This window comes from Amphiura filiformis, chromosome 14 (genome assembly GCF_039555335.1).
Source record: "Amphiura filiformis chromosome 14, Afil_fr2py, whole genome shotgun sequence".
Classification (NCBI taxonomy): Eukaryota; Metazoa; Echinodermata; class Ophiuroidea; order Amphilepidida; family Amphiuridae; genus Amphiura; species Amphiura filiformis.
In genome coordinates, this window is record NC_092641.1 from 63,555,201 (window position 1) to 63,574,335 (window position 19,135).

At 34.5% G+C, this 19,135-nt stretch overlaps 1 protein-coding gene across 5 annotated transcripts in view; it reads right to left on the reverse strand.

The window, feature by feature from the left end:
• LOC140170431 (kelch-like protein 20) overlaps window positions 1–19,135 on the reverse strand; it is a 187,237-nt gene that overhangs the window by 96,152 nt on the left and 71,950 nt on the right. For all 5 annotated transcript variants that reach the window (XM_072193801.1, XM_072193803.1, XM_072193805.1 and 2 more), the window contains exons 2-3: window positions 4,128–4,370; window positions 252–512 (exon numbers count right to left, since the gene is read on the reverse strand). In XM_072193801.1, the coding sequence (XP_072049902.1) occupies window positions 252–512; window positions 4,128–4,370 (504 nt within the window). The remainder of the gene's footprint in view (window positions 1–251; window positions 513–4,127; window positions 4,371–19,135) is intronic.

Sequence of the window (19,135 nt, forward strand, 5' to 3'; positions counted from 1 at the left end):
CAATTATTAATAGAAATCAAAAGAAAGTAAAATTATAACGAAAAATGAAAGTAAATAAATAATTGAATGAAAACTTGCATATGTATATGTGTTTCAACCAATCATTCATGTTTAATTGTACAAAATTTGATAATTTTGTTATTGATTACTAAAAGAATACAAAGACTGAATAAATAGTAAGGCACAATATGGGTTAGTAGTATAACAAAACAAAGATGGAAGAAAATTTGACCTATAACCTATGACCTTACCCTTCTGCACTTCCTGGGTGTAAGCATTTCCGGGTGAGTCTGCAGAAGAGGTCCCGTGACTTTCTCTCCCAGAGCATGTCGCTCAAGGAGTTCCTCATAAAGATCGCGACATTCCGTTGCCTCCCGGATTTGTCTGTCGATCCCTTCGATGACGTTACGAATTGGCACGAGTCCAAGTCGTACTTTCTGAAGAACGGGTAACGCAAATGTTTTGCGCGTGTCCCAATCGTGTTTCAACCACCTTGTCACGGCTTCCAATACCTGTTACGGGAAACAAAGGAAAATATATTATTAAATCATGTCATGCCTTAAAAGGTATACTTTCTAAAATTCCTAAGATTAAAAAGGTACGATTGAGGGACAAATCCAAGCTTCTTAATCTAATAGATTAAAATTGGGCTAATCTGAAATAGATTACCATTTTTTAAAAATCTAATAGATTGAAAAGGATATCAATTAGATTGCATTATTAATCATAATTTGGATTAGTCTTGGATTCTATTAAATTTTAATCCAAGAGTAATCCATGCTAAGATTTGAAAAGTCAATTTTATAGATTTGAATTTTAATCTATAAGACTAGAAAATAAGAATCTATTTCAGATTAGTTCAATTTTAATCTATTAGATTAAGAGATTAAGAATTTTTAATCTAAGTTTGGGTTTGTCCCTAATTGGAATCAAATAGATTAACTGGAATTTTAACCCATAGGCTTCATAATTCTTTGAAGTCTCCGGCACTGATTGGCTAATCAGAAAATCTTTAAGAAAATCATCAAAAAATGTGTATATACAGCTGTAGTTGTGAAAGAAGTATGCTTACATAGCCTACTCTGCAAATGAGAAGACTATAAGCGAGTTAATAAGGATAGCATTACATGTTGGTCAATGATAGAGGTTACTGTCCGTAAGGCTATGCACTTACAACAATTATCCTTTCATGTAAATTGGTGCAACAATTTTCAGGTATTTGTTTGGTTTTAGCTGCACCTCCCCATCTGTTCTTTTTTGCTGTGTTTAGCTATTATATTGTTGTGTTTTTATGATAAAATTAAATGATTATGATCGATGATGTACAATACATAATTAATTGAATGGTGCTTCACGTTTTCAAAACTGCTGTTTTTTCACATTTGTTCATTTGTTATTATGACCGATGACAAAATTACGTAATGAGACTTATATACTTCACTTTGAGATTTTCCTACAAATGTCAAATATTTAGCTTTCGGGGATCACTTATATATTGTTCGATCAGTTTCGTAATAAGTTAGTGTGAAATATTAGGCTTTTACCACTACGCCGAAAAGTTGACCCACGTTAAGAGTGCTATTAGTGGACCTATCTGGTAGATATTGTGTGTGTGTTAAAGATGGTAGAAAAAAAAATATAAGTCTTGAATTAATAATTCTTGGTGCTTCTTGCGAGATGTCACAAGGCAATTCTCAAAATGAAATATTTTGATATTAATCCGCGATGTTATAAGGCCCACCTGTTACGAGCTGATCAAAGTATAGTGTCTTTAAAAGAGAGACGTTGCCATTGGTTACCACATGTTCAAATCCGTCTCTAATAGAAAATTTGGAAGTAGTAGAAGCCTCATATTGCATATTGCGAAAACATTAGGGATCATGTGAAATACGATTCGTCTGGATTTATCTTATTACTTAGCTCATTACTTATACTGGATATATTTTTGAGTATTAATATTGGAATCAACAGATGTGTAGCGATAATGATAATTCATTCAAGATAAAAGAAGCATGGTGATACACTGCAAAAACAGCAGAGCAACACATAAACACTTGAACACTTTAATGGTTTAAACAGTGACGGTAAAGGGGTGTTAATTTATTAACACTAAAACGCGTGAAAAATATGAAGATCACACAAGATAGTGTTAAAGACATAAACATCTTTATGTTTTGTACGTGTTTATAAATTAACATCCCTATACCTTCACTGTACAAACCTTTGCCATTAAAGTGTTCAAGTGTATAGGCCAAAAAAAAAATAATAAAGGTTTGTCTCAAAGCTCACGAGTGGTTTGAAAACAAATGCGAAATGCGTTTTTTTTTATTCCCGACTTGGTATTTTTGTATTTTGAGAAAAAATATCTGTGTTTCGCCGAAAAATGAAAAAAAAAGAAAAAAATTGAAATAAAAAATTCGAATTCCTCTTTTTTTTTTTCAAATTGCGCGATTTTACAAATGCGCGCGCGAGCTTTGAGACAATTTTTTTTGCCTTAAAAGGGCATTTCGTGATCCACAGCCTCATCCCCCCCACTTTTCTTAAAAAAAGTTGAGATTTTTATATTCCTGGAAACCTCTGGCTACTTAATGTTTATGTACAAAATATTTCTTGCAGATTAATTCGTTTAGCAAAGATATCGTGAAATTTGAATTTCGTTCTGGTGCACCAGAACGAAATTACAACGTATTGTCTATGGAGCAGTGTAATACACATAATCATGCATAACTCGCAAACGCAATATCGGAATCAACTGAAATTTTGGGAATATGCTTTTTTCGTGGATATGTACTGAAAAATGTCATAAAAAGAGGATGCTAGGATCACGAAATACTCCTTTAAGTGTTGCTCTGCTGTTTTTGCAGCGTATATTCTTGCATGCATATAGTCCGTAGTAAGAGTAAAGATCCACAATGATGGTTCATTGGTAAAGGACATGGATGCATGAAAGCAATTCTTCTGGACATGTATACATCTCATCTTACACAATGACAAACTTCACTCATAATATTGCACAATGTCTCGGCATTGAATATACTTCTTAGACATGTTATAAGACGTCTGGATAAACTGCTGTCGGGTTGAACATGGTGAATCCCGTTGATATAATGGAATTGCCCCGGGAGCAGTTTTTCCAGACATTCATCATAGGTTCACGTTTATAGAAATGGCAGAACCTGTACAATAAATTGCAGGCATGTCCCGTCAAAATGTATTTTTGTTGTACAGGTATACACTAAATTGATTCAGAAACATTAACATAAATGAAAGGATTTCGTATTAGCTTCCATAATGTGGGTATAAAAATCGGGTCAAAAATCACGACAGTTAACAGTCTAGAGTTATATCTATCATATAAGATGTCTCTTGAAAAAAACCATAATTCCAAAAAATGTATACCTCAAACTGTCGTTGTATGAGTACATTTCAAATCTTTTACTAGTGTTTAGAAAAATAAACAAGCAAGGAAATGAAAATAACCTTTGAATGAAAATAATGGAAATAATTTTACAGGTTGTTCCAAAATATCTTAACACTTGAATGGCGATTATTGTTTAAAAACAGTGAAACCTATCATGCCTATGTTGAGTATTTTAAAACTGTAACGTAAAAGGAATAATCAAGCACCCCCGTTTTCAAAAATGTTTTATGAATGATATTAAAACATCAAATACCCTTTATAAACCCTTTTCTGTAAAACGTTGTGTGTTTACTGGGCCTGTAATGAAATGCCATTGAACAATTAGACATGCAGGAGAACGTCTAATAAAGGAGGAGCATGCAGTTTTATGTTAAAACAATGTTGCTGAAATCTTAACTGATGAAGTTTTTTGATTGAAACAAGTAGGACTATTATATAATTGAAGACCGAATTACAAAGACTAGTTTGCGTATGACGTCCTGTCAACCAGACCAAAAATGCCATACTGCGCAGGTCAGCAACCAATCACGGCGCGCCTTTGTCATGACGTCAGACGCAAACTAGTCTTTTTTTAATTCGGTCTTTAATTATAACTTACATCTCTCATTTCCTCTCAGTGTACGTAAAGGTGATCCCACATAGTTTTGTAGCAGAGGGATGAGTGACAATTAATGAAACAGCCTATTTTGTATAAAATAAGACCTACCTGTCTTTCTCTTGAAATTGCTAAATCGTTTCTTTCCAACAGATCCTGTAGCGACTGTGATGACATATGTACTAAGAACTCTTCCGTCTTTGATATTTTGGAGAAGTCCCGTGCAATGTGTTTATCGGCTGTTTCCTTTAACTCTTTCACGCCGTAACATCCCGCCATCGATGAAATTGTGAAGAAATCTTTGAATTTCAATTTACCTTCGCTTTTCGCTTTATCTATGAACTCGGTGCACGCCTGAGGGTTTAGAGAAAAGAAGAGAAAATAATAAGAACATATCAAAGGAAGTTGTGGAATTAGGTTTCATATCAATTTGTAAACGATATGAGAGCTTTTCACTCTGTGCTCCTGGGTGTATAATTGATTTGTGTGCGAGCTATAAGCTTCAACAGAAAAAGTCTCAAGTTTTGAGATATTTTGTTAAAATATCAAGAGCTATCTCAAGAACTACTGAACCAATATTGGGCTTGTTTGTACTCATTTCAATGCATTTTGCAAGCTGATTCCAAATATGCCCATGGAAATGCATAATTCAGAATTTTTTGAATTTTTTAAAGAAAATTTGGAACATGTCGTCTGCAGTCGGCACCTGTATGGATAGGGATAATGATGCTACCAAATATATGTGAGTTAGTTCTTCCAGGGATCTTTGTTGTTGAAATTAGCTAAGAGTAGATCTTGATAAGTTTGGTTTCTTATTGCTACTTGGGACGTTTGTAAATTTGTAAATTTATCCCTAAATACACGAAAACTTACAAAAACATAATGCTATTAAAAATGTTCATATGTAGTTGCTGGGCTTGCTAAATAAATGTTGCCTTTGAAAGTAAAAGCAACAACCTGCAATGGTAGAAATTGGGGCGTTTGATATGCAGTTAATTGTCTGACCCAGATTGAAAATTTCACCATTTTATCTGTATCCCATAATTCAGTGCTCATCATGTCAATCTAACGAGATGATTTGCGTTATGTTGCGGGCATGATAACGTCAACTGGATATTAGCGGTATGGATCATGGGATGTGTGCAAAAACAACAAAAGTTGTGTTTAGAACAATAGTGGGTGTTATGATTATATCTTACGTTGTTGTTACTATGATGTTTCTGATTAAAAACATTACAATAGCTAGACTTGTAGACTTCTGGATTGACAAATTTTGTTCAAGGAGACCGCGATTGAAATCATATTGTGGGCGTCTTTTTATCTAGTTCTACAATAATAAAGTTAATCAGGCAGAAAAATCAAGAATGTATCTATATGCTTATTTATATCAATATTTTTGCGTTATGACATGTAATATAAACATGATAAATGTAAAATATGGAATTATGCATCGAATTCATTTCATATTATTATGCTGCTATTCACATTCGAAATGGCGTGGGCGAAAAAGCCCCGTAAAACAAAGAATCACACAAAATATTGTCCGAAGCGGTTCTTTATACTGAGTCATTCATTAGCGTTTTCATTTAAAGACATATCTTAAGGCTTAAACTGCAACAGAAATCTGTTATACTGACTCAGATTTTGCCTTTTGGGGATTATAAAAATATATTTATTTTATTTTGGATTTAGGTTGACTTAAATAGTGCGGGGAAAAAAGTTGTTCAGATTTTTAAGCTTTCTGTGATTTGTTTGGGTCATTTAGCTTCTTCCAGAAAAAAGAAATAAATTTCCTACTTGGAAAGTCCGTACACTCGTAAAACAGCGATTTTTGTCGCCTTAGCTGATTTCATTTTCCGCACTCATTATTTTAAATCATCTGTCTCCCAAACTCTGTCTCTCTCCTTTGACTCCTTCATATTAAATCATCATGGCATGCTTACTCCAGCTTCCGTCTTTGCAAATTTAAATTTGTAGATTTCTACAGCCATCTATAAAATCCTCTGCCTGAAACGGGAGCTCAACGAGCTTCCACTATTAATTAATCAACAAATAAAGACAAAAAAAGACGAGCATAGTTTGACTATAACAGTATAAAATATTATAACATTAATGGGATGTGATACCATGTAATCAAGTAACCCAGATTTCGTGCCACATAGAGTTTAGGTAGGATATGCAGGGATTATGTATGAAAGCACCATTTACCATGTTTACAATAGCGGCCAGATGTATAGACTATACCATATAGTCGACTTTTGATAAATAAAAATATGTTATTATTAATCATGATGAACGCGTTCCGTTGAACTCAAAATTATACTGATGTTTATTAAAATTATTAAAAGTGTCCATGTTCAAATAGTAAAATGGCCATTAAGAGGTTATATAATTAGTGACAGTAAAAGTATTGTACGTAGGCTATATGTTATTGAATGCAACATATCTTGCATTATTATAATGGCTCACTTCAATACTGAATAATTTTGATTTTGGAATCTATCACTTTTGATCTCGAAAGTAAAAAATCATTGGGAAGCTAACAAACAGAGGGAGTATGGTGACTGAAAAGATCAGATGTGAAAATCTATCAATTGCACACAAATTGATACAAATCAGAGTTTTATGCTTAAATGTAATAGCCAGAGTATGCAAAATGGGCCAGTGGACTACGGAGAAGTCTAGATGTCATATTGGTAGATTGTGCACAATGTTAACTGAATGCAGACATTTTCAAAATGCCTATAGAGCAGCTATTGCATATCTTTCTTGAATAACACCCATCAGTATATGCAAACGTGTGTCTATAACGTGAATGGACGATTATTACTGTTCGCTTCATAACACATCTAAACACATATTCTAACTGATGCAACAAAAATATCTTTCATCACACAATTTAGTTGAATTCAAGCTTAGTTGATTACTGACATTTTATGTACAGATTTGAGAATTAAGGCAAACTTTAACGAGTAACATAATGTAACATGGATGCGAAAAAATTTCAATTACATTTTTCACTTGTGGGAGACAGCTTGACGGGTACGCGGGTTCAGTGATTAAAAATAGATCAGAACAACGTGACTTTTTCATTTTTATTGCATGTTTTGTAAGTTTTTCCGTATTTTTTTAAAAAACATATCGATGAAATTTAAAAAAAATGCAGGAATTAGAAGATGTCGTCCCTGGTGATACACCTTATAATTAATTATGAACATAGGTGCATGAATTGTGGCTTTAAGGTGGTACTACACCCCATGATAGATTTTGTGACTAATTTTGCATTTTTCTCAAAAATAACTATACACTGGTAACAAAAGTTATGTATATAATAGGGGCAAGGAATACAATTACTTCACTGAAATTTCAGTGATTCACGACAAGTGGTTCATTATATATGTTAAGAAATGAGGTACATTCTAGCGGTACCTCTGTACCTCTTTTCTTATTATAAATAACTACCTACTTGTCTTCAGTCTCTGAAATTCCAGTGTAGAAACTGAATTCCTTGCCCCTATAATATACATAACTTTTGTTACCAGTGTGTTATTATTTTTGAGAAAAACGCAAAAATAGTCACAAATTTATCAAGGGGTGTAGTACCACCTTAAAGAATATAATATTTGTAATATGATCCTTATAAACACGTCATCAATGTTACAAAATCTGCATCTTCTGACTTCGATACTTATATACATTAAAACTAAAAATAGGCATTCCTTATATAATTACAAAACGGATAAATAATCCTTATTATACTATAAAAATTATGCTGCTGCGCGGTAATACTATAAACCCATCACTAAAAGTCACATATAGCCTATATGCAACGTCAAGAACCCGCCATATTGTAAGGAATACACTGTGAAAATGTCAACATTATGTAAAATGGCTAAAAGGAAAAATCTTTTATCAAATCAAACACAGTATCCAGCAATCACCTGCTCTATAACGAAGTTCAAGAAGCGTTAATAGGGGTTAGACGGGGTTTTATTGATCACAAACTATAAAACTCTCAGTTGTATCAAAAATGATACCGTATCTTGAGAATAAATGCACCAATACACATTTGGACTCATTTGAATGTATTTCTAATGTGGATTCCAAATATGCTAATGAACATTACAATATTTGAAAATAATTTGAATCATGATTTAAATATTTGGTTTTGTCGCGCGGGAATGGTTAACATGGTTAAGGAGCAATATTTGAATAGAAAAATTGATGTCTATTATAAATGTGCTACTCAAAATCTTTTGAAGTCAAAGCTGTCACAAAACAAGTATACACGAAATTGCCCGCAGAGAGAATCGTAGATATGGGTGCTTATGTTGGCAGGCTTTGTGATATTTGGCGGGAGTTACTCGTGAACAAATCGCTATAGATTTGATGACAATTATAAGATAGTCACTTCAAGTCGTCATAAATTCACAAGGAATAATGTCATATCTCACTGTCAAGATATTAATATAGTTAAGCTTAACGCTCTCCATGCGGGTGTCGATTGCAGACGACAAATTTCATTTTTTTAATTCAAAATTTCAGAATTGTACAGTTTCATGACAATATTTGGAATCAGCATGAAAAATGCATTAAAATGAGTACAAACAAGCCTAGTATTGGTTCAGAAGCTCTTGACGTAGCTCTTGACATTTTGAGAAAATATCTCAAAACCTGCACTTTAATGTTCAGCCTATGGCTAGAACGCAGTGTAGTAGCAGAGCATTAATGCATATAGCAGGCACCGAATTGGATAGGAATATTCTGGATCTAATTATCTTCTATTTATGTGTCTTTACTTTTTTTGTTGGTAACCTTCCGTCTATAGTTCAGGCAATATTGCAATCCAATCATAATGTTACTCACTTGAGTGTTCTGAAATTTGACTGCATCAAACACATCTATTTACTTCTATCTTCTTTCATGATATCAAATTTAAGCACAAAGACGCCAGAAAGTGTGAATACTTTATAAGTAGTTTGATATCTTTGAGAAATTATACCACCAAGGGGAACCATCTACTATCTATAAACCATTTCAGTACTTTTTGTAATAAAAATTGAATTGGAATTTGATACAGAATATTAGGAAGTCAAGTTCAAGCTACCTTTTAATAAAACTTTATGCGTGTCAGAACTTGTGAACAATGTATTTTAGTGTTTCTATCTTATATCACACAAGCCTATACATATGAAAAGAATAAGGAATCGTGAGACGGCAGAGGTCGCGACGAATAAATGGCCGTTGAATAAAAATCCCGAGCAAAATTGAAAATTGTTTGTTTAGTTTTTACACAGGTCAAAGCATAAATTGTATGGCTTCCATACCCGATATCAATATGTTCATCATGTTCATGTTGATAAGGGACCGATCGTTATTTACGGCAGGGGGGGGGAATGGGTGTTTTGGCAAAAATATCGACAAAAAATTTCGCGTTCCCCCCTCGCGTCCGCTCAAAATTTTCGCGTTCCCCTTGTTTTCCCAATTTTCTCCATTTAAAATTTAACAATCCCCCTCCTGGTTCAACTAAAAATTTCAGGTTCTCCCCTCAAGACCACAAAAAATGTTGTTTTCCCCCCTAAATTTACCCATTCCCCCCTGCCATAAATAACGATCGCTCCCTAACAGTCCCTAGAGGATTGCCAATACCGGACACGTATTTAAAGCTTACATACTGTGATTCATTCTCATATTGACAATGATGAGCTTTTTTCCCGCCAAAAATTCACTTTGATGGCGGGAAATATATTCGGTATTCCGAGCCAGATTTCCTGTCCTCAATCCCTCTTTGACAGGTTGACTAGCTCTGAGCTGCCCTAGAGGATATCAACATCCGACCTACATACAACGGTTACAAGGTATCTATCGGGTTGACCTTTCTAACCTTTTGTCCACTGGCGACAACTTCATACCACGTGACTAAAATTTTGAATTAAGACAATCAAAAAGTCTTAAATTTTAACTTTTCCTTTTCATATATGAATTCATAACGAAAAACAAAAACATTCAGATGAATAGAAACACGTCTATCATAGGTTCAGTAGTTTTGAAATATTTGGTGCAATTTGTTGCAAAATATATAAAATTGTGATTTATAATTGGCATGGCATTGCCGGGCGCAGTCGCTAAAGCAGCTCTGGCAGGATTACTTACATCCCGGTGGCGCATTAAATGAACGGCAGCTAAGAGTATAGGGATATTGTAATGTCTGATTAAAGATGCGACGATTTTGTACTTGTTAAAATGAAATACGTATCAAATTCGGAATTATAATCGGAGCAGCTTTGCTATGTTACAAACTGATGTCTTTTGGGGGTATAAAATAGTGATAAAGCATGGTATCAATATTCGAATCAGTTGTTTTTCATTTTTCAACCACTCAATAGTCACTGTTCAGAGTTCTTATGTTTAACATGTTTAATAACCTACTTGAGCGATGATGTGTTCCTTTTTTATGCAATACATGTACAACATGTACAAGGTATTTAACTCAAACTATAAATTACTAACTCGTTTTCATCCTTAGCGCTTATAAATTCAATACATGTATAATAAAATCTTCATCTTGTATGATGATGAACAAATACAAACCAGAATCATAGTAGTTCAATTGAGGTAATAATTTAATAATGATTTAATAGGATTGAGATATATTAAGCCTATTATCAATAAGTCCAAGGATATACGCCCTATGTTAGGTGTATTAATTAATATTTTCTCAACATGCGTTCAGCATTAAATCAATTAACAGTTTAATTAGCCTACCATATTAGTCATTTTAAAGCAATTTTTGTCCGCATCACCTCAAAGACAAATAATAACTCGTAGGATATTTCACTACGCGTTAACTTTAAATTCCCGGGCTTTTAGTATAATTTCCGAAATATTTGGGCTTCATAATACTGTGGATTAATATTAAGATTTGTAACATAGAGTCTTGCATATTACGATATACACACTATGGCCAACATGTGCCAGTGGTATTACGAAAATGGTATCTCATTTTGCAGTACGGCACCAAAAAAAAAATGCTTCCAATTCCGCCGCGTTTTAAGCGCTTAATTTGATACAAAATGAAAATACATCAGAAAATTATTTGCAATTTTCTCCCCTGTTCACATTAACTAGAAAATACGTGTTAATATGTAACATTAGTCTTACTGTACATGCATAACAAAGTCACATATTTCTTAGCGTAAGTCATGTACTTGACACAACAAAATCCCTTGGCATATTACAAGAACACTTTTATATCTATTAAAAGCCAGGCACGCTTCCTCTTGATAAAAAATGCACAGCATTGCGATCAAGAGACGGATAGGAGGAGATTGGCACTATGAAATATAAATAGGACATATTGCCTGTGCGGATTCTGATCAGTAGAACATGTTAACACGGTGACAATAAATCGCGAACAAGAATGTTCTTCATGTAGTGTTTTAGAAAGATGATTTTACAAATTTAGCTTTATCTAAAATCAACTGTATAACATAATGCATTGTGTTGTTGACTAATTTACCCAAATTATTATACAATTGAAAATGTATCAACTTATTTCCGATAAACACCAATTCGCCGTAGAAGTGATGATTTAACAGGGTTAACTACCATAGCAATAGGTTAAAACAATTTTTAAATATATCGCACTGCACTAGTCTATTCACGTGGTACCTCTGCATTCAACCATATATGTCAAAGAACAAAGATAACGAAATGGATCTTAATTCTCTAGAATATTCATATCATGCTGATCACTCGCACCTGTAAGATTAGTAGCTTTAAAAAGAGCGATATTGTATTCAATCTATGATTGCAGACATACACAGGTGATGAGTGCAACCTACTTGTAGTCAGCTGTACTTGTATGCAATGCATGGGCCCTTAATTTCAAACGGCGGGTCAAACGGATACTGTCAAAATTTCAAAGAAAACTGGATTCGATTTGGATTTGATTTAAGCTTTAAAATGGTATAATCAAATACAAGAGGAGCATTAACGCGTAGCATCAACGCTTTCGTATTAAAACTCATATATGGTATACCCAATAACTTGAGGTTAACTTTTACACTATGATTGTTGAATGGCGATCACTGAAATTTGGCACTTGAATGAGGCTTTTTGGGGTTCATAGTGAAAGCTGACGTCACACAATGAAACCGTTATAGTGATACAGCTATAGCGATAAATAACAGGGAATGTATGTCACACGTGAGAGGTATATAATAAGAATGATGTAACCTTACATTCTTATATCTCAAACATTGATGCTTCCCGAGACTCATCAGTCTCAATCGATGGACACACATGATTACTTGCGATACATGGGGCAACGTTAAGGGAAAACGGAGGCCACTTGTGTCTGGTTTGTTTTAAACCTAGTGTATTGTTTTAGAGAGCGTGAAATACAGAATAATAATATGGGAAGAAAGGAGAGAGGAGAAGAGATGAGATATACATGGACATAGAGCGAGTGAGGTAGAGAGAGAAAGAGAAAATGACAGATAGATAGGCAGCGTAAAAAAGGTTTGTTTCTTTGCTTATTTAGTGTGACTGAATTATAAATCAATTGATTTGTTTTTCAGAGGGCAACCGGGATCTGGAAAATCAACTTTAGTACCGTATTTGTAACATTTGTTGAAATAATTAATCTAACTATCTACTGCGCCAATAAAGTATCCTTACACTTGGAAAAATAATCACAATTTCCAAACTGAACAATATTGGGGTAATTTTGTTTTTCAAAACTCCACAGACTAGACATCTGGTTTGAGAGTGGTGAACGGCTAATTTATGTGTTTGGCTTTAATTTAAAACAAAAGGAACAAAAGAAAACTGAAACAAAAGAACTGACAAATAAAATGAAAGTTATGAAAAGTACAGAGAAGTAAAAACTGAAATAAAAACTGCTTTAAATAACGCTTCGTTGAAGAAACTGTGTTGTCTCTTTGTTTCACTTGTTGGAATCTTCTTGCGCCTTGTATAGGCCAGTTTGTTACTTTTAAAACTAGACCTTCGTCTATACAATTGCTTGTAACTTTACTTCTTGAGGTCACATTGGATTCAATGTGGTGTCATTATGTGCAAGATTAGATACTGCATCTATTAAAAAAACAAATTTACCCCAATATTGTTCAGTTTTGAAATTGTGATTATTTTTCCAAGTGTAAGGATACTTTATTGGCGCAGTATATATAATAAATATGGTAAAAATCGCTGGACCTCAACAACTCCAACTAACCTCCATGTTTGATCGTCCACCTGATAAAGGGGTAGTTAATTTACAATGGGACGTTCCAGTTGAAATCCATACATCCCTAAGAAATGACCTTGATCTTCCTGATGCAGAGAGTGTGAATCTCGAACGGGGTTACCTGAATGGATGACTTCATTTACTTCCTGTATGGGAGATTAAGCTCATGTCTTCCATATGTGATGTGCGGATTGCAACTGGAAGAGTGTACAATGCGCATCACGTGGGCTACGATTAGCAATTCAATTGTGCACTTATTTGAGCAGTTGATTATTGAAGACCGAATTAAAAAGACTAGTTTGCGTATGATGTCCTGTCAACCAGACCAAAAATGCCGTACTGCGCAGGTCAGCGACCAATCACACTGTACCTTTGCCCTGACGTCAAACGCAAACTACTCATTTTAATTCGGTCTTCAATTATAGTACATCATGAGGAGGACTGGGGTGGTACTCTCTTGGTATAGGAAGCAAGTAAAAACAAATAAATAAATACGTTTTTCTTTCAAATAACATTGCTGTCAAAATACCGTCAAATGGGCTTCAAGCAAAACAACTAGCTTCAGGTACAATGTAAATAGTATCAAAAAGACACCCCAAATGTGATATGTTTCAGCCCACGTATGACCTTAACGCAATTTTCCGAATTGATGCGTCTGTAATTCGACACGATATGCTTATATGTGCTCAGCTGCAGATGCCACAGAGAATGTGAAGTATACGCTGAATACTAGACAAAGTCATAATGCACTGATACATAATAAAGATGTTTTATAAAACTTTATGGAATTTTGTGGGGGGATTATGTATTGATGCATATTTCTAAAGATGCTTTGGAATCTGTGATATAGTCTATAACAAATAGTGATATTTATAATATACCGTAAAACCTCGTCTACAAGTATATAGAGTGCTTCTGGTGAAAGCTAAATTATTCCAGGCGCCATTATGGAGTTTGAGCAAATAAATTACATATCCAAGCATATAAAAACAAGTATTATTGTAAGACCAATCTATTGTTTTGGCATATTTACGCTTGTTTCATATTAAATGAGCTTTCATCAAAAACACTATAATGCTTGTAGACGTTTACGGTATTATGGAAATCGTGTATGAAAATATGTGTGTATAACGAAAGAATGTAGTATGGGCATGATGGACTTTTTGTTCGCCATGTTAGGAGGTGCAGTTTCAAAGAGGTTTACCAAATTACAATAACCAGCAGTGTCGTATCTGAGAATAACGTACTGGGCATACAACATTAAAAAAAAATAATTTGAAACTTGTCGTCTGCAGTCGAGTAAAAAACAAGCGGCATGTCTAACTATAGACTCTGTATTCAGAGTCTATGGTCTAACAAAGGGAGTATTGCAGTCTTGGGACTATTTTACGTGAACATGGCGTATAAGCCATGTTATTCGATTACAAAACTGCCTAAACCGTCTTAACGGGCGAACTAAATGGAACATTCCATTTGTCAAATCATATGAGAGACTGGTCTTAGGAAAACGGCATTCCTCAGCCGATTTACTCCTATGTTTGAATTACAATTTCATATTCTTATAAAATAATATAATTTCTTCAATATCTTTTTCACCTGTACAGATAGGTAGCTGCTCAAAAATGTTTTTAAATATTTCTACGTCTTTTTATTTTTAAAAGATAAATCAGAAAAATCCTTGTCAGTGTCAAACTATTGGGAAAAATAAGCGATTTGAATTGTTTTCCTACTCTGAAAACGTACACGCCATCTTTCATTTGCATTTGAAAGAGCAATGCTTAAAGCTTGTAATGGGCAGTCAACCTTGCATTTATATGGTGAAGTTATCAGGAAAAGACAAACCTAAAGAGGCTAGGAGTCATCGTCAAATAACTTGTATTGGGCAAGCCACTTTGTTCCAAGCCAGAGAATAAATCACCACTAAGCAGCGGACAAAACACTTTGTTTATTAAAGTTTTCAAATAAAGGCAAACACACATACACATGGCTATCATTCCTAATGGTCACCCTAATTACTTATCTGTCGCGTCCTATTTCAAAAAATGTCAGCCACAATGGCTATTTTGTGCATTAACAGAGAGGCCTGTATCTACAAACGCGTTATAATGTATAAGAGGTGCTTTTAATATAAACATGTACAAACAAGACGTACGTGCTTATCCACATAACGACTCTTCAGCCACTATCTAGTCATTTTATTAACATCTTACCATCTTACCAGCAGTCAAGCTATATATATATATATCTATATATATACGTATCGAATACGTATCTTGTTGTGTAATCGTTGTTTCTAAACTTTAACTCTCAATTTGATTAATAGTTAAGGGGTGGGATATGCGCGTTTGGACAGTAATTTTGTGGGACATGAGAGCACATCAGACATATCGAATTGCATTCTGAATACAAAGAATGTCCTTCTGATATCAAATAATTTTCATGTTTTGAAAATTCGTGATCTAATACACATTTAATGGCAAATGAATAAAAATTGATATTTTTGATCTTTAACAGTCCTCGAAGTAAACTTTATAAATCTAATGATATGAACTTATTTTAAGTGTATGTAGCTGAGAAGAAAAGCCGACGATCAATTGAAAATTTTGACCTTTCGTATTCAAGATCCCCAAAATACCAAAAAAAAGTTATATCTTCAATATGGAAGGTCAAAATTTTCAATTGATCATCGGCTTTTCATCCCAGCTACATACCCTTTAAGTACATATCATTAGATTTATTAAGTTTACTTCGAGGACTGTTATATATCCAAATTAAAAAAATACTGTCCAAACGCTCATACCAGAGCCCGTAAGAACATCACGTCTTTTGTTGAGACGAGGATCTTGTTAATAAAATTTAAATTATTGGTTTTTTTTGCCTTAGAAGTGATGATGTAAGAAGTGAAATGCATTACTCCAAAAATTGAGAGTAATTGATAATTATTATTGAACATCTTTGCAAAACTTTGAATCATACATGAGCATTAATGCAATTCTTATTTCGCAAGATGTTGTGCAAAATATGTTGAAAGATTTTTGATAAAATCTGACCTGAGGTGAACGCTTTTATCAGTTCAATTTATTATCCTCATTTCGTATTCAACACATGCAATATGGTCTTGTGATTGAAATCCACTTTATATTTGAAAGATAAATATTTTTTTCCCAAGTGTAAAATTGGATCAAATTTGACCTGGACGACGATAACATCACTGATCGTTATATGCTTTCTGATTATTTACGTAACGGTTAGAAAATATAAATTCAGTCCAGATCTTGTATTTCTATAAAAGCCAAAAAAAGCAATCTAAATATTCTTTTGTAGATATGATGAGTTCTTGCTAGGAAGTCTATTTCCCAAATGGTCGGCTAGAATGAACGATACAATATTTGGAGCTATTAGTGAATTCTCCTGATACATGAACGAAGCAAGACCTGATAAATTTGCGTTGCTAAATTGGTTTGGATGTATCACCAAAACCTTACAAGTTGTATATTATTTTTGTATTTTATACAGAGATACGTCTGTCATCCGACTAATATAGTGGGATTCCACTATACATGTATATCCCTGGTAATACCACAATGTTTGTAGCAATTTTTCAGCGAATCCTACGCACCCACGACATCGCGCCTTCTGTTAAACCTCACACTAGTTTAAGACGGCTGCTATGGACGACAAAACAGGCGTCATTTACGAAATTCCTTGCCACAACTGCCATAAAACTTATGTAGGTGAAACGGGCCGCCGGTTCGTCACTCGGTAAAAAGAACACAGAGTGGAATCGGAAAAAATGATGGCCCAAAATTTCACCAGAGCAACAAGAAAGGACTCGCAGTCAGCGGCAGTCTATTGAAACAAAATCTTCAATTGCAGAACACGCCACCAAAGAAAATCATGCTGGGACAATCCTAAAATCCTCGCAATGGACGACACTAGAAACACCAGATGGATAAGGGAGTCCATCTGGATCCGGAGGAAGTCACAACCAAGTATGAGAGAAAGCCTAATGAACGCCGACGAGGGGCCTACCAACTGAGTCACGTCTACGACCAATTGATCCTGAGGGCGTCATCATCTTCTGATGACGTCATACCATCCAACAAAGGATCGATTGGCAGACACCATTGAGAAAGGCAACAGACTGGATTGCCGAAACTGTATATGGAAAAAAAAGTGAGTTTTTTTCTTGAAATCTGAATATTGTATTCCTGATGAATCTAGTCAAGAGTTTGTACCAATGTTCTTACACATTTTACAACGTTGTGACGTTGTGTGTTTGTGTTACCATGGTTACTAAAGTATAGACGAGCTCACACATTCCGCACACCTCAAAGGCAGACATTGCTGGGTTCTATCCCACCTGAAATGTGAAATGATGCAGCCTTGGCGGTGATTTTAAACTGCATACCATCACCCGTGATACTTAGACAAATGAATGATGAAAGTTTACAACACATTACAAATGATATAAGATCGATATAAGGCTTTTATCCACCATGCCCACCCAATTGGGCAGTCACCACACCAGTTTGGTGCGCATAGCCCAGCTAAATACAGTCCTCATGGTAAAAAAGATGAAGAATTTCTTTAATGGGCGTAGTAACCAAAACCGCACAACAACTGGCTATTTGGTGCTAACCAATGTATTGCTTCTTTTATGATTAATCAATTTATTTAGAAACTTAAATATATAATATATATAATGATGTAATATTGAGAGTGACCATCTGAGCACACAGTTAAATGTCAATCTCATTTGATCCATAACAAAAAAATCTGCCTATTTTTAATTGTTTATTCCACCACGCACTATGTACGTGCTTATCACCCCCATGACCGCCATTAAATGAAGCCTCTCTATCTCTTTAACTGCTTTATGTCATTTTGCCTTTAATATTTGATGTCACAGCCATGAAATTACAGTAGAATTCCGGTCAATTACCTCTGCGCTATAAGACACAGCACTCAATCACCTTATGTTTTACGGTCCAGTACATTGCTACATGCATTGCAAGAATGTCATTGTACAAGATTTATCGTATACATCAAACGGGGAAATAATACAAAGGGACATTCAACATCGGAGAAAATATTAGTATTTAATGCACATCATCGTGTTACAGTGGTATGCATTACGTTTATACGAGCGTACCGCGTTACTATGCGTGATGAAAGCGTAAAGGCAACACAATCCGCTGTTGCGTTTATATGAATGGCCAAACGGCACAAAATACGCCTAAAGCTGAATTTATACTCCATCGCTGAACAACGAGCGATTGGTTTCTAGCCAACGAGGAAGCACGCATTGTATAACTTTGGAAAATCCCGCTACCGTATTGGTTAAATACCAATCGCTTGTCGCTCATAAATTCATTTTAAGATTATACGCTTAATCTTGGACGTCCAAGATTGCATCTTAAACGTTCTAAATCTTAATCCATTATGTCTATAAGGCTCAAAGCAATTGCTATACACTTTGTGAATAGCTACATGATTTCTGACCCTGTAAGCACGATGAGTTGTCCATTTAAATCTACCGAAATTCTGGAACAATATTGGGTCAAGTGCCGTAACACATTCTACGCATAGCATTACGATTGGTTATGCAATATTTCCACGTACGCGCTCCACCACCTTGAACAATATTTGGGAAAAAACATTTTCTATTTAAATCGCACTAAATAGAATCTACCAAAAAACGTTGACAACGTAAAGAAATCAGCAAGTTTAAAAAACCCACCTCGGCTCACTTTTTGAAACTTGGTCCCATTTGTAAAAGGTACTGATTTAAACTTTATCATATTTATATAAATTTAAAACATTTCCAGAAGTGTTATGTATCTTTAATGTGCAGATGCGATATTAA